General features: G+C 44.8%; 1 protein-coding gene across 2 annotated transcripts; it reads left to right on the forward strand.

The window, feature by feature from the left end:
* Positions 1–2932: 2932 nt before the first annotated feature.
* Positions 2933–12814, forward strand: SERPINA10 (serpin family A member 10). 2 transcript variants are annotated; one of them, XM_023205336.1, is made up of 5 exons: positions 2933–3009; positions 5563–6327; positions 7626–7899; positions 9953–10103; positions 11972–12814. In XM_023205336.1, exons 2-5 carry the CDS (start codon positions 5613–5615, stop codon positions 12161–12163), a joined length of 1332 nt encoding a protein of 443 aa, XP_023061104.1. In that variant the 5' UTR covers positions 2933–3009; positions 5563–5612; the 3' UTR covers positions 12164–12814. The 2 variants fall into 2 exon arrangements, with proteins under 2 accessions (XP_023061104.1, XP_023061105.1); XM_023205337.1 differs by lacking the exon at positions 2933–3009 and adding an exon at positions 3174–3591.
* Positions 12815–16339: the final 3525 nt, after the last annotated feature.

Below are 16339 nucleotides of genomic sequence, written 5' to 3' on the forward strand. Positions count from 1 at the left end.
TATCGGGGGTAACATAGACTGGTTTCCTTTACTATCCACCTACCCAAGCACCCCCTTCATAAGATCCACACAAAGTAAACTCTTGCAGTTCTCTCGTTTCCTGGATTCTGCTTTTGGTCTCACAGGACTGCCCTAACACTTGTTTTTCAGATGTTTACCCTTGTAGGTTTCTGGACAAATTTGCCTTAGAAGCCCCTCGATGTCACCCTGAAGAGTGGCTTTCAGAAGTTGTGCCTCCTGCCTGAGGGGAGTTCCAGGAAGGGTTCTGCATCACCTGTGAGTTTATCTGGGTCACCAGAGGCCTTCCCGTCAGAGCTTTCCCAATCGTTTTTGGCCAAGGAGTGTGAGAAGCTAAAGTTCGTAACAACTAGAAGTCAGACAGCCTGCTTTAACTCTAACAGGAAAGGCATTCATGGTGGGGCCTGAATATCTTCGTTTGTAAAATCAAAGCCTGGAGACAGGGTTACTTACTTCTGAGGTTCAATCTGGCTCTAACATTATGCAACAAATGCCATTCCTGTAGCACTTCCTTCCTACCAGGCGAGGTACTAAACTCCACAAGCACCACTTCAGTTCATCCTTCCAGAAGTCCTAACGGCTCAGCCTGGGGAGCCTCATTTTATAGATTGGGAAACTGAGGCTAAGAGAGGTTAGGTAGCTTGCTCAGGGTCATGCTGCTGGTAAAAGAGCTCAGGCTACAGTGCTAGGCACGGAGTTTTCTCACTTTCCCATCTAACTGGAGGGCTAAAGGACAAAGAGTGGTTGGCTCCCTTGCTGGGAGGTGTACAGGAATAATGTCATTGCTGAAGGAGGGGGACTTCTGAGCCACACCCTGGGGTCCAGGGCTCACAGCCTTAGGAGCAAGATCGTCCACGCACTTCCTGGTTCCTTGGTGCTGCTGAGATATTCATAGGACAGAGTCTGAGTTCTGGCCATTTAACAGAGGAAGAAAGGCCGATTTGGTGAGGTTAACTCATATCCCAGCAGCTAGGAATTGGGAGCGGAGGACCTCAGATTCACACCAGGGCAGGAGGCAATGGCCTGATTGAAGTCTTCACAATTTTTCCAGTATACTCTGCTGCCTTCGTTTGTAAGGATCCATTTCTGAAACCCTGTGCCCTGGCCGGACACGGTGGCTCATGCCTCTGTAATCCCAGCACTTTGGGAGGCAAAGGCAGGTGGATTACAAGGTCAGGAGTTCGTGACCAGCCTGGCCAACATGGTGAAACCTCGTCTCTACTAAAAATACAAAAATTAGCTAGGCATAGTGGCGGGCACCTGTAAGCCCAGTTACTTGGGAGGCCGGGGCAGGAGAATCGTTTGAACCCAGGAGGCGGAGGTTACAGTGAGCCGAAATCATGCCATTGCATTCCAGACTGGGTGACAGGCAAGACTCCATCTCAAAATAAATAAATAAATAAATAAATAAATAAATAAATAAATAAATAAATAAATAAAGCCCTGTGCCCTAAGACCTGCACACTCCCTAGCTCCGCTCAGACATTTAGCAAAGCAGACACCTTCCCAAGCCTGGAGGAAGCAGCCCCTGCTTTTTGTGAATCCACAATCCCTCAGCCGCAGAGCTCGACCTGGATGGGCAGGCCAAGGCTGGCTCATATGCATGGTGTGGGTCCAGCCTGGCCCCTCTACACCCTCACTTTCACCTCTTAAAGAACTGCCTATCAACAGAGCAGGTACTGCCCGAAAGGAACACTCTGGAAACTGGTTGGGATACTACTGCTCTTCACAAACGTTTGTGGGGAGTACTACTAGCATTTAAGGATTGAGGGTGAGCAATGCCAGACATACCAGAACACGCAGGGCAGTCTCCCACGATGAAGAGGCCGCCAGGTCCCCCAGGACTCACATGTCCACCTCAAGTTCACGTGGCATTATCTGAGCCTAGACTCTCAGTCCTGGGGCTGCTTTGTTTCATATAAAAATACAATATTTATCCAAGGTTTTACTACACACTGCATTTTCTGTGAAGACAATGACCGTGTAAATCAGGGAAAGATCTGTATTTTATTTGTTTGAAATTTTACCAAGCATTATTTACCATTTTGAAAACTCTATCCCTGGTAGTAACATTGGTTGTTGTGTTGACTGGCCAGCAGTGAGCATCTTACATGCGGCCTCCCACAGGCTCCATATTGGATGGCCTCACTGCACCTGCCCAGGACCTTAGACCACAGCACTGCCATATTCAGGGACACAGTATTCTCTTTTATTATGCCTCCACATTATCGTTACAGCATTATTTTTTTAGTTTTGTGGGTAGGTTATGTTAGCTATACATTTCCCTTCAAGGGTAGTAGTAAGGGGCACATAACAAAATATTTATTTATATATTTTAAAAAAGAGAGTCTGCGAAGTCTGAGAAGCTTTGCCATAAAGGGTCTCCACCAGCCTCAACTCTGAGTACCCGAGGATTCCGTCTCAACTACAGAAACATTGCAAAGCAGGAAATTTACCTTGAAAGGAGCTATGTACTCTAAGTAGTGATTTACCTGTCTGCTTCCCACACTGGACTAACTTGGGGGCTGAGAGAGCAGGTCCTGAACATCTCTGCTGTGCCCCCCAACCCACATTCCCACAATGTCCAGTACTGGGTTGGGGACTCAGGAAGCATACATGGGATCCCCCAGTGCCTTCTTTCTCGAGGTGTTCAGCACCTAGAACAGCTCAAGAGAAATCCCCAACGTGCCACCCAGAAGGAGCTGAATCTTACTGGGGCGAAGCCTTGAGTTGCAAGGCAGAAGCTCTCGCGATGGGATTTGGGTCATATTCTGGGTTATAGGAGGAGCTGGAGAGTATGGGAAGCCTCCCACTTGGTCTTTGGTTTTCTGGAAACTCCACCATCACAAGCAGGATGTTAATCAGTAACCGTCCCATAGGGAATCATACTTTGGAATAGCAAATATTTGCTGAAGGTTCTGGGTTGCAAAGCTGAAGCTTTGGTTTCTGCTCTGAATGAAGGACATTTTCAGGACCCAAGGCCACACACTGGTAAGAGGCAGTGGGTTACAGGAGACCTTCAACGAGTCTAACCAGGGAGGGACCGGGAGAGATGATATCATCTCTGGATGGGCTCCAACGTGAGGGCTGCGTGGCTGAGCAGTGCAAAGGCCTCAATCCTGCACTCCATGGGGACTGCACATACAGATGGGGAGCTGCAGTGGGGTGAGAGGTGAATTATAGACACAAGGGGATCCTCTGCAGGAAGGAGGCCAAGGGAAAGAGGCTTGAAAGGCTTGATATTTCACCCACCGCAACTCACTGCTGGAGTAAGCAGGGCTCCCCTTCCCAGGGCTGAGGGAAGGAGGGGGTGTGTGCTCTCCCAGGGCTGGGAAGTGGTGGGTGAGCTGGTGGTTCCTCACTGCCCGGGCTCTGTCTAGGAAGGTGCGTCCTCACCATGCTGGATGGTGTCCTAGTCCAGGAGCGCCCCCTGAACTCCTGGCCTAGACTCCGAAGGGTTGGGTAGATGAGCAGAGACCTTACAAAGACCTTAGGGGATACCTGTTCAGGAGCACCCAGGAATTACTGGGCTACCACTCTGCAGACTGTAGGACAAGCTCCAAGAACAGGAAGGTAAGACTCAGCATTTGGAAGCAGTGACATCTGGTTGGCGTGCTGGGCTAATTTCCTGACCATGGTGACAGGGAGAACTAACCTTGAATTGAGGAGTATTCTGTGTGGTCTTAATGTAGAAAGTAGCATTAAATGATGCCACGTAATCGTCTTAGCTCAGGCTCCTCTAACAAAACACCACGGACTGGGTGGCTCCAATGGCCATTGATTTTTCACAGTTTTGGAGGCTGCAAGTCCGAGTCAGGGTGCCAGTGTGGCCGGATTCTGGAGGGCTGTCTTCTTGGCTTGCAGATGGCCATCTTCTCACCGTGTCCTCTCATGGCAAGGAGGTGCGGAGGGGAAGTCTGGTCTCTCTTCTTCTTATAACAGCACTACTGCTATCACAGGGGCCTTGCCCTCATGACCTCATCCAAACCTAATCACCTCCCAAGGGCCTCAACTCTACTGCAATCACAATGGGGGTTAGGGCTTCAACTTATGAATTCTGGGGGGACACATTCAGTCCATAACAATAAAAGCATGAAACTGGGCTGCGTTTACACTGAAAGAGCTATTTCCCCAACATTTACAATACTTGAGTGACCTATTGAACACGGGCTTGCCATTTAGAGTCAAAAAGAGTTTCCTCAACAGTGTCCTTTGGGAAACACAGTGGAAGTATTTCACTGCTTCTTTAAGGTAGAGGGCAGTGCCGTTCAGACTGCAGAGTGAGGCCCTGAATTCCGGGGTGCCATTCAGCCTAAGCAAGGAGCAACATGCTGGGCCCTAGCGCTGGAGGCGGTTTTGTCTCACGCATAGATAAGGACTCAGTCCCTGCATCAGGGAGAAGATGCCTGGGAGTTCCCCGCCTGTCACATTTTGCTGCAGGTGACCTTGGTCAAGAATAAGGGTCTCTGCGGATGGGAACTCTCATGAGGCCCGCAGCATCCACCCTGCGCTCACTGGGCTGGGTGGCCGACCCCACGCAGACCGTCCCAGGGCAGTGGGCCCAGAGAGAGGATGAGGGAGGGCAGGTGTCCTGGGGGTCCTGCCCAGTCAGCCTCTGGGATCAGGCCTGCAGTGTGGCTGAACACCAGAACTGAGTTGGGACACAGCCAGGTGGCCCAGCCCAGCCCCAAGCCATGTATTTGGATGGAAATCACGCAACTGTTCGGGAGCCAGGCTCTGTGTCCAAGGATGTGAAGGGAGCCTAAAAGGCAACAGAGAAGGGGACAGATAATGGTGAGGAAGTGTGGCTCCCACGCTGTGCAGCCTGGGGCAGTGAGAGCCAGCACGCAGTCCAGGTGACTGTGAGGGCTCTATGAGGCCACAGTGGAGGGAGCCCAGCAGTGGGTTGTATGAATTGCGGGGCCTCCTGCTACCTGGGAGTTGCAGCTATAGGAAGGAAGGAAGACCTCCAAGGAACTGTGTGGCAGAGGTGCAGTGAGAAGAGAATTTTGATCAAAAATCCAGGGAAGCTCCAATACTTTCCCCCTTCCTTGCCTAACAGGCATGCAGGCACTCCAATCCCCAGCCAAACAGGGCATACATAGGGCAAGGCCGGCCACCCATCTGGATGGGCAGCCTGATGGCAGGAGGGTCAGGGCAATGAACGACGCAGATCAGGGAAAGGTGTATGAGGACCCCTGATTCCACCTGCTCAGACCCCCACCTTCTGTGCTGCCTCCTGCTCCCAGAGTGGGGTCTCTTGCCCTAGCCCTCAGGAAGGAGATGGGATGAATAAAAAAGGAGTCAGGACTGAGAGCTGCCTGACAGCTGGGCAGGGAATGGGAATAGAGGAGGTTTTGCTCTGTGAAATAATGTCCCCTCATTGGGTGAGCAAATGTCACCCACACTTGCTTGAGGTCTCCCTGGGACAGGGCTAACCTACTTGAGCCACAGGAAGGAGGCAGGGTCCCTGAAGAAGCTTTTACTATCCACTAAGACACTTTAGGAGGCATTAAAACCATCTCTATCCTCTTCTCTCCACAGAAAGTCTTGCAGCTGAAGGGAGGCACTCCTTGGCCTCTGCAGCTGACCACATGAAGGTGGTGCCAAGCCTCCTGCTCTCCGTCCTCCTGGCACAGGTGTGGTTGGTACCCGGCTTGGCCCCCAGTCCGCAGTCGCCAGAGGCCCCAGCCCCTCAGAACCAGACCAGCAGGGTAGTGCAGGCTCCCAGGGAGGAAGAGGAGGATGAGGAGGAGGCCATCGAGAAGGCCGGTGAGGAGGAGAAAGCCTGGCTGATAGCTAGTGGGCAGCAGCTTGCCAAGGAGACTTCAAACTTCGGATTCAGCCTGCTGCGAAAGATCTCCATGAGGCACGATGGCAACATGGTCTTCTCTCCATTTGGCGTGTCCTCGGCCATGGCAGGCTTGATGCTGGGGGCCACAGGGCCAACCAAAGCCCAGATCAAGACAGGGCTCCACTTGCAGGCCCTGAACCCCACCAAGCCCGGGCTCCTGCCCTCCCTCTTTAAGGGACTCAGAGAGACCTTCTCCCACAACTTGGAACTGGGCCTCACACAGGGGAGTTTTGCCTTCATCCACAAGGATTTTGATGTCAAAGAGCTCTTCCTCAATTTATCCAAGAGGTATTTTGATACAGAGTGTGTGCTTATGAATTTTCACAATGCCTCACAGGCCAAAAGGCTCATGAATCATTACATTAACAAAGAGACTCGGGGGAAAATTCCCAAACTGTTTGACGAGATTTATCCTGAAACCAAATTAATTCTTGTGGATTACATCTTGTTCAAAGGTACTTTGATAATATTCTGCTCTCCCAAGGCCACAGGGTCCTACAACTGTCTCTCCCTTTCCTTCCGTTAGGCCAGCATATGGTTAATGCTAAATGATTTTCTATGAATGTGTTTTTTTAGGTTTCAAATACAGATTGATACACATATTGAACAGTGCCAGACGCTGTCACTTGAGGCCCTGCCCTGGCATCCTATGTGCTTGTAGTCCTTATAATTTTCAAAGCACTCTACACAGCTCCCCTCTGACGTTTAGAAGCACAGGGTCATTCCAAAAAGAGGGGGGTGGGGGATTATCTGGGGGATTTAGAAGTGAATCATTGCTCCTTCATTTTTACTTTTTTGACCAGCTCTCTGCCCTTAGCTTCTTATTATAGAAAATAGCGACACTCCACCTACTATAGAGTTAGAGGTTAAATGAGACAATGAATGTAAAGTGCCCAGATGGGCTTGGCACAGAGCAGACACTGAGTATCTAGGGTTTACTTGTTCTTCCTAACTGCCAATCAGCAGGTAGGGCAGGAGTTGTTGTCTCCTTTCTAAAGATGAAACCAGCTCAGAGAGGTTAGCCTGATCAAGGTCACACAACAAGCAGCAGAGGCAAAACCCAAACAAGAACCTCCTGACCTCCTGATCCTAGGTTCTGTCCAGCCCTGCCTCCCTAATGGGGTACTAGATATGGGCTGGATGCCACTTTCGCAGAGCTGGCACCAGACTTGCAAAGCCCCGGCAGGGGAAGCCACTTTACAACCAGCCAGGCCACACCCCCAGGGCAGACATTCGTGTAGAGAGTCATGTACCTGCCTGCTGGTGGCCTCTGCATTGTGGGGCCTTCTCTCAGAACCACATTAAACAGTGGGCAAGTGAGAAGTGTCACTCCTGCCACCTTGGACTCTGCATGTGCTTGTGCCTGGTGTGAATGAGACAAAGTGGCAGTCAGAGGTGCCAGGCAAAGGCTTTTCTCTAAGCTGGAGCCAACTATGAGGGAACGACTGGATTCTGTTCGGGTCCAGGACAATGAGGGAAGCCAGGGATTGTTAGGAAACATTTCCCTGCTTTCGTGTGTGATTCCCAATAGGGCCTGCAAGTGGAGCTGTATTTTGTTAGCTGGGCTAGAGGCTGGGGAAAAGCTATTTTGGGGAAATTTATTTTGCCTGCCTGAGCTGTGGAAAAGCAAACCCAATTAGGGAATGCCTTGGAACGAGAAGTGAGATAGAAGGTTCCCTCTTTATTATTTGAGCAAGAACAATGCTTTTCAAAGAGGGGATTTCTGCAATGAGTTCTTCTCTCACTTGTTCAGGGAAATGGCTGACCCCATTTGACCCTGTCTTCACCGAAGCCGACACTTTCCACCTGGACAAGTACAAGACCATTAAGGTGCCCATGATGTATGGTGCAGGCAAGTTTGCCTCCACCTTTGACAAGAATTTTCGTTGTCATGTCCTCAAACTGCCCTACCAAGGAAATGCCACCATGCTGGTGGTCCTCATGGAGAAAATGGGTGACCACCTCGCCCTCGAAGACTACCTGACCACAGACTTGGTGGAGACATGGCTCAGAAACATGAAAACCAGGTACAACTCTTGCCCACATCCTATACAAACTCTACCTTTCCATACTTTCAAACACTCAGCAGAATTTCGTTGAATGCACCGTGGTTTAATGCCCATCTCCTCCAGTGAGCTATAAGCTTCCTGGGGGCAGGGCAGCATTTGTCTTTTTTTCCACTCTATCCCCAGCATCTGTCACAGAGTGCCTGGCTGATTCATTCATTGAGTCCACCAGTATTTCAGGTTCTGCTACTGTGATAAAAGTATGATGCCAGGAATTCATCAGCAAACAAAACGGGCAAAATTAGTCTGCCCTCATGGAGCTTACATTCCATTGAAGGAAGACAAAGAGAAAATTAAAAATAGGTAATAATGCAGGGCAGGGGACAGGGAGCATCATCAGGATGCAGATGGAGGTTAGGGAAGGCCTCTCCAAGAAGGTAATAGTAAGCAAACATCTGAAGATGAAGGATAAACCATGTGGATATATTCGGGGAGAGAAATGTTATGTTACAGGCAGAATCGTACAAGTTCTGGGATGGGAGTGTACCTGGTGGGTTTGAAGAAGAGCAAGGAGGCAAGTGTGGCTTCAGCAGTTGGAGATGAGATCAGAGTGGAACCAGGGGCCCAGTCACCAGGATCTTACCTTACAGTCCCCAGAAAAGACTTGGGCTTTTCCTGGGAAAGGCAGCAAGCCACTGGATGGTTCTGAGTAGAGGAGCAACCTGATTTGACTTCTGTTTTTAAAGGAGCACATAAGCTCCCGTGTTGATAAAAGACACTAGGGGGTAAGGATGGAAGCAAGGGAGACTGGTTAGAAGGTTACTAGCAATCCAGGTAGAGATGCTCCTACCTGGACTGCGGTGGTGGTAGTGGTAGTGGAAGTGATGAGAAGTTGCTGGATTCTAGATCTATCAGGAAGTGAGAGTTGGCAGGATCTGCTAATGGACTGCATGTGGGTGAGAGAGGTGTCAAAGGTGATTGCAAAGTTTTTGGCCTTAGCAACTGGAAGGACGGATTTGCCATTCACTGAAATAGGGAGGAACAGGTCTGGGGTAAGTGCAGAAGTTCAGTCTTAAACACTTAGATCAGAAATATCTATTAGACATCCAAGTTGAGATGTCAAGACGACAGGTGGATCTGGAGTCTAGGGTGAGGTCCAGGCCGGAGATATAAATTCAGTCATCAGCATAGAACTAGAATCTAGACGCATGACAGGGTTGGGGTCTGTACATAGAGAGGAGAGGAACAGAAAGCAGAGTGGGCACTCAAATGTCTGCCCAGTAAGTTAATACACCTATTGGAGTACAAGGAAAATGGCTGCAATATAAATTCCATGGCTATGGCTTCTGAATCCCATGACTCAGATTTTGGCAGAGACGAGTCCAGCTAAAGGTCCCTGGGGTTAGTTTTATCTTTATTATTCTTCTTTCATTTTTCTTCATATCTTTAGCACCTAACAAAGAACCCCAGACATCATAAGCCCTCCAGAAATGTTTGCTGAATGAATAACTTTATAAATTAATCTTCAAGGCACGTCATGTCCTCAATTATTTTTTTTTTTTTTTGAGCCACAGAACTCATCTTTCCAAGCAACATATTTTCAAAGGAGGACTCCAGTATACAAAATAGATGGTATCAGAGTTTCTCTGGCTAAAGATGGGGAGGGGTTTAAAGTTTTCTTTGCTACCCTTCCCATCCATCCCCAGACTCCTTGGGTCTGCAGAATCCAGGAGCTGAAAACAGTCATCATCCAGGAGTCTGCAGGATTGCTGAAAGCAGCTGTTATCTCAGGTTGTTTTTAAAACATAGGCAAATGAACACATAAGTACTTTGCTAAAGAGAATGTGAGTCATTGGCTGAGGAATAAAACTCATTCCCTGAAGCTGAAGTACTATTTGATAAGCTAGAAATAATTTCCCTGAGATAGGCCATTGTAAGAGAATGGCATGAACTTCATAGTCAACTGAAAGACTCATTAATGGAAACAATCTTAAAGAACAAAAATTGTGACCTTTTTGGTGCCATAGACTATGGCTTTGTCTACATTTCACCATTATCTGTACTTGTATCACAGAAACATGGAAGTTTTCTTTCCAAAGTTCAAGCTAGATCAGAAGTATGAGATGCATGAGCTGCTTAAGCAGATGGGAATCAGAAGAATCTTCTCACCCTGGGCTGACCTTAGTGAACTCTCAGCTACTGGAAGAAATCTCCAAGTATCCCGGGTAAGTCAGGATCTTTCATCAGAGCCCAACCTCAGCATGAAATGTCACCAAAACAAATGTTTTTACAAACCATTTAACTTTGATAAAATACCTAAGTGTAATGGAAAATTATATTTACATCCCAAATACTTGAAATAGCACCCAGGTTGGATGTTTTAAGAATTTCAAGCAACTTTATTAAAATACCTTTTCAACTAATTTATTTTAAGTAGACCTCTCTCCTTCTGCTTAAGTGCTCAGGGAGAAATTTGCCCCTGAAGTAGAACTGGTTTACAGATACGTCATCATTTATGTTGAATACAACTTGAATAGTTCATGAAATTACACCACCTTTACAATGAAACCCCTAGACATCATCTAGCCCAACTTCTCCCTCCTTGTGGAAATCCCCTCCATAGCCCTATGAAATAGCCCTCCAACTTCTGTCTCTTTTTCTTCATGCTTCCAGTGACAGCAAACTCACCATTTCTTTGAAAAGCTGCCTAATCCACAACAGCTAAAATTGTTTATATAATGTGTATATGTGTGTGTATGTATGTGTATATATACACACACATATATACATATATACACATATATACATATATATATATATAGAGAGAGAGAGAGAGAGAGACCTGTAACTTCTACCTCATACTTTTTGGTCCTAGTTCTATTTCTAGAACTAAGAACAAATTTAGTCACCATCCACATAGAATCCCTTCAGTTACTCAGTGTTTCTCAGTGGAAGGGTTCTTGGTTTTGAGGGGAACTGCTTGTTGTCCAGAACAGTTGTGCATGTTGCAGGGAACTGGTTAGCATTGCTGACCCATGTTCACTAATGCCAGTAGGAAACTCCAGTCATCACTATAAAAATACTCCCACACATTTCCAAATGGCAGCTACATCTCTCTACATTCTTCCTTAGCTGTGTGGTTTGGTTAATATTTTCTCTTACAATTGCAATTTTCAATCCCGAGAGACTAAAAATGGCATCAACTTAAATAGGACACAGTAGGGTAACCGTGGCCTGGAATCAGGTTTTACCACCTCAAGAGAGATAAGACAATTAATTAAAACAATCCTGCAGACCAGCACCTGAAAGTGTTTCTGCTATGAACACATGAAAAACTGAAACGCACTGCTGATTTACAAAGGGTCATCATGAAATTTAAATTGTAAACCATGAAATATTCTCCCTCTGTTTGCTCTGGGGAGTTAATTCTCCTCTAGGAAATCAGGGAATTTCCTGGAGTGAAAATCAGTGTATGTTTTTATTATCTATTATAACACAGTAATTATATAGGTACATCACTCATATCACATCCTGTTTCTGTAAAAAAGGGTCTCCCAAACATAGCAAGCAGCCACAATATAGGCAGCCAGAATTCAGGAAGGCTCCAGGGACCCCTGGGCTTGGCCCAGAAAATGCCTCAGAGTAGTACCAGGTGCTGGGAAGCTGATACAGAAGACTAGCCATTCCCTGCCTCCACCTTGCCTGCCAAAAGGAAAATCAGAGGACTCAAGGGATCCAGGCAGCTTGAGAACCTTTTAGGAGCACCAGCTCAGCTCAACAATTAGTAGCATAAAGCACACGCTCAATAAAGATTTGATGCATGAGTGCATCCTGAGTCCATGCCCGGAATGTGTTTCACATATTCCACAATACTTCACATTGGGTTCCTGAGGTCTTCTGGTATTGTTGGAGACTCCTGTGCAGTCCCTGGTGAAACCCCAGACCACTGCTCTTAATGTAGATGGGCATGCTCCTCTAAATCCCAGTAGCATGACCTCATGGGTAGGACCACTGTGAAGAATTTCAAGGGGCTCATTTAATTCCTCCTTTGCACTGCCACACAAATGGTTTTTCACACTATTTCCTTTTCCAGGTTTTACAAAGAACAGTGATTGAAGTTGATGAAAGGGGCACTGAGGCAGTGGCAGGAACCTTGTCAGAAATGATTGCTTATTCCATGCCTCCTGTTGTCAAAGTGAACCGACCATTTCATTTCATGATCTATGAAGAAACCTCTGGAATGCTTCTGTTTCTGGGAAGGGTGGTGAATCCGACTCTCCTATAATTCAGGACATGCATAAGCACTTCGTGCTGCAGTAGATGCTGAATCTGAGGTATCAAACCCACACAGGATACCAGCAATGGATGGCAGAGGAGAGTGTTCCTTTTGTTCTTAACTAGTTTAGGATGTTCTCAAATACAGTAGTCCCCACTTATTGAGGGAGATACATTCAAAGGCCCCCAGCAGATGCCTGAAATGGTGGACAGTGCTGAACCTTATATATATTGTTTCCTACACATACGTACCTATGATAAAGTTTAATTTATAAACTGGGCACAGTAAGAGATTGACAAAAATAATAACAACATCAAGTAAAATAAGTTACTTGAACGCAGGCACTGCAATACCCTAACAGTCAAAGTGACTATAGAGAAGGCTACTAAGTGACTCACAGGCAAGGAGCACAGACAGTGTGGAGACATTGGGCAAGGGGAGAATTCACATCCTGGGTGGGACCGAGCAGGACGATGCAGAATTCCATCCCACCACTCAGAATGGCATGCCGCTTAAAACTTTTAGATTGTTTATTTCTGGAATTTTTCATTTAATGTTTTCAGACCATGGTTGACCATAGTTAACTGAGACTACAGAAAGCAAAACCATGGATAAGGGAGGACTACTACAAAAGCATTACATTGATAATTTTTTTTAAAAGATGTTTGTGCAATCTGTCTGGTATTTTAAGCCTGTTTCTAACAGCCTTAGTTATTTGGCTGAAGACTAGCTGGGTAGAATATCTTTTCTCTGTTGCTCACATATTTGGATTTTTAAAAAGTTGTAGATGAGAACACTATGTCGACATAAAGCCTTTGGGCTTTATCTCCTTGAGTCATGTGCTTCTCTCTCTTTACTTCTCTCTGGTGCAACATAAGTGTTTTATTTTAATCTATTATGGAGTCATGTATTGCTGACTGACATCAGAAGAAAAATAGCTCTAATCAGTCCTGATCACAGCATCTACTTCTATGGTGCATCAAATCGCTTGGCAGAGGCATTGGCTGAACCACAGATCATCTAGTTCAATACCTTCATTTTATAAAGGAAAGAAAGAGGGACCCAGAAACAGGTCCACATTCTTACTTTCATGGGCCCTAGGCACTTTTAACCTCGTAGACTCCTTTCCTTCATGAAGATATATATGTTTTATGGCTGCATTGGTAGAAAGATGAATATATTCATCTTTTGCGTATCTGGCTTCAAAGTTATTTGTCTAGCATATGGCGATAAACAAAACACCCTCATGGGCCCTTACAGTACTGTCGGCCTTAGGCACTGTGTCTTCTGTATCTACTGGATAAGTCATACCTTACATACCAGTGGGAAGAAAACACTTGTCCAAGGTCTTCCAGTGTGGCAATGGCAGAGTCAGAGGCCTACCTTTCCTGAGTCTAGTCCCCAAGCCCTTTTTACTCTTCCTTCCTTCCATCTAAAACATCTGATGGGGACCAGGTAAACAGCATGAACTATAGCTACCCATGGGGGTTAAACAGAATATAAGTACAAACTTTGTCTCAGGGTGAAAAGGGAAATTGTAAATATCCCTGATCTTCCTTAGGCAGTCATTTTCTGTCACAGAAACAGAAAAGACCATATTCAGAGAATCCTGAATAGAACTAACTTACAGTGTCAACTATGTTAATTAAATGCCTAATTGGATTTCTGTCTGTCTGCTATCTAATGTTTAAAAAAATCTAAAATTCATTTATTGACTATTTAATATAGTTCAGAGTAATGTGAATAGGTAATAATATTAATATGCAGCTTAAATACAGACTTTTCGTCATTCCAGGTTTTGGAATGATGAAAAGTCAGTACTTAGACTGCATATTAATAAAATAAAATTCATTCCTGTATTCATTCCAACAGCACTAATTGACACTTATGAAGGGACAGGCAATTCTAGGCCCTAGAGGGCCAAAGACAGAGGACTAACTCTAACTGACATTCTTAAGTCACCCTGTTTGTGTTCAATTAGTCAGATTTGTTTGTGGAAAAATAGTAGAGGAATAAAGTAGAATCCAGTCAAATTTCCCACTTTTAAGAGATGAAATCTGGAAAATTAACTCTGTGAGAGCACAATACTCACTGAAATCAATATGGCCAAACCCAGTTATAAAAAGGTACATTATTATTGAAGGATTCACATAGCATGCAGATAAAAAACTCCTGCCTTCTTCCCACCATATACACTGCAAAGCAACAACAGCATAATAATTGTATTTAACATACTACTCTTTAAGGTAGAAAATGGACCTATTCTATGTTTTAAATATACTTTTTAATGTTCCCCCATATGTGCTTCAAGAAGTTCCTAAGACACTCAGTTTCAGATTTCCCGAGTACACAGGCATGACAGAAAAATGCAGACCAATAAAAAATGTAATTTACCTCACACAAATACACACACACACAAATTCGGGGTTTCCAACTGAGCGGGGAAAATCTTAACATTGTACAAGTCTTCACTATATGTAAGTGTTGAGTTTTTTTGTTTTGTTTTGTTTTTGAGACGGAGTCTCGCTCTGTCGCCCAGGCTGGAGTGCAATGGCGTGATCTTGGCTCACTGCAACCTCTGCCTCCCAGGTTCATGCCATTCTCCTGCCTCAGCCTCCCAAGTAGCTGGGACTATAGGCGTCCACCACCACATCCGGCTAATTTTTTGTATTTTAAGTAGAGACAGGGTTTCACCGTGTTAACCAGGATGGTCTTGATCTCCTGACCTCATGATCCACCCGCCTCAGCCTCCCAAAGCTGGGATGACAGGCGTGAGACACCACACCCGGCCAAGTGTCGAGTCTTAAAAATTGTTCCTACACAGACACACTCAACCACACATTCTCACACATACATGCTGTAACAACTGAGAACAGGTTACTGACTTAATCTAATTCATTTTATCCTCACTGTAGAACTTCTACTCCAGTTGAAGAGCCTGTTTCATTTCAATTCAAAGAATTTATCATATATCCACTAATTGTATGGCAAAACTGACTCATCTCCAGACTAAGATATTCAAGCTCAGGAAGTCAAATAATAGAAATGATTTTTTTTAATGTGTATGAGGTTATAAAGAAAAATTTCATGTGCTCCTTATTTAACCTCTATTAAGTAAAATCCTTTATAGACCTATCTCCATTTCTGCAGTAACAGTGAGCGCTACAGTTAGCTGTAAGGCTAACTAGTGAAATTCTTGGACTTATTCTTAAAATGCAAGTTTTAGTAATTAACAAAATGATGATGAAGATGTTCCTTTTCCCTACAGCTACAGATGGAGGGAGATTTTTCTTTGCCATACAACTAGTTTAAAGGATTAATTTGATAAGTTGTTAAACTGAGAACTTTCACAAAAGTATCCATCTTGTTTTTGATATAAATGGAGATACATGTAGACATTCATAACTGTCACTAATTTGCTTTTTATACTGTTTCTATATATCTGTCCTTGGAAATATAATTTTAACAAATAGTTCAAAGATTTTAGGAAATGTCATGTTCTGTTAAAAACTTCCAAAAGTAATTTTGATTAATGGTTTTGATAATTTAATACCTAGGAGTAAGATTGCAATTGACTGCTCTACATTCCTGAACTTTATAAGCAGTAGTTGTTTTTCTCTGTCAAATCAGTTTCCCTTCTCCCATTTGCATCATGGGAAAGTAAAAGCTTATAATTCTGCCAAATTTATTATAACAAATAAATTGAAATTCTCCATTTTATTAAATTAATAGAATGCTATGAATCAAAGCACCAAAAAAACTGATGCAATTTTGATGTCTCATTCTGTACCAAATTCTCCAGATCTTAATATATTCAGTTCCACATTATTGGTGCTAGTAGGAGACATGATGAAAACAGTTAAATGAAATCCACAGCGAGTGTACTGATTACTTTAACCAGTACTGTCAAATTTCTCATACCTACTGAATTTTAACTACTGACAAAACAAGTAGTAACAATTCCATTTACCTGGTTGTCCTTTGGCAAAGGATATTACGAAGAATCACTAAAAATAGCCAAAAAAGAAGCCATATGGAAGGAAAAAGGAAAACAAATGGCATGAACAGGTCTCACACTGAGTAACTATGCTCTTATAGTTGACACTGGTATATTTCTTTTATTCACTACCTAAAACTAAACTATCTTACCCTTTAATTATAGAATAAAAACTGCAGGAGAGTATT

Source organism: Piliocolobus tephrosceles, chromosome 6, assembly GCF_002776525.5.
Source record: "Piliocolobus tephrosceles isolate RC106 chromosome 6, ASM277652v3, whole genome shotgun sequence".
Classification (NCBI taxonomy): domain Eukaryota; kingdom Metazoa; phylum Chordata; class Mammalia; order Primates; family Cercopithecidae; genus Piliocolobus; species Piliocolobus tephrosceles.

Excerpts from the sequence above, each read along its gene's own strand:
- SERPINA10 (XM_023205336.1), top strand. The coding sequence starts at position 5,613 with ATGAAGGTGGTGCCAAGCCTCCTGCTCTCCGTCCTCCTGGCACAGGTG. Across the intron at positions 7,900-9,952 it reads CTCAGAAACATGAAAACCAG|AAACATGGAAGTTTTCTTTC; the intron begins GTACAACTCTTG and ends CTTGTATCACAG. Across the intron at positions 10,104-11,971 it reads GAAATCTCCAAGTATCCCGG|GTTTTACAAAGAACAGTGAT; the intron begins GTAAGTCAGGAT and ends TTCCTTTTCCAG.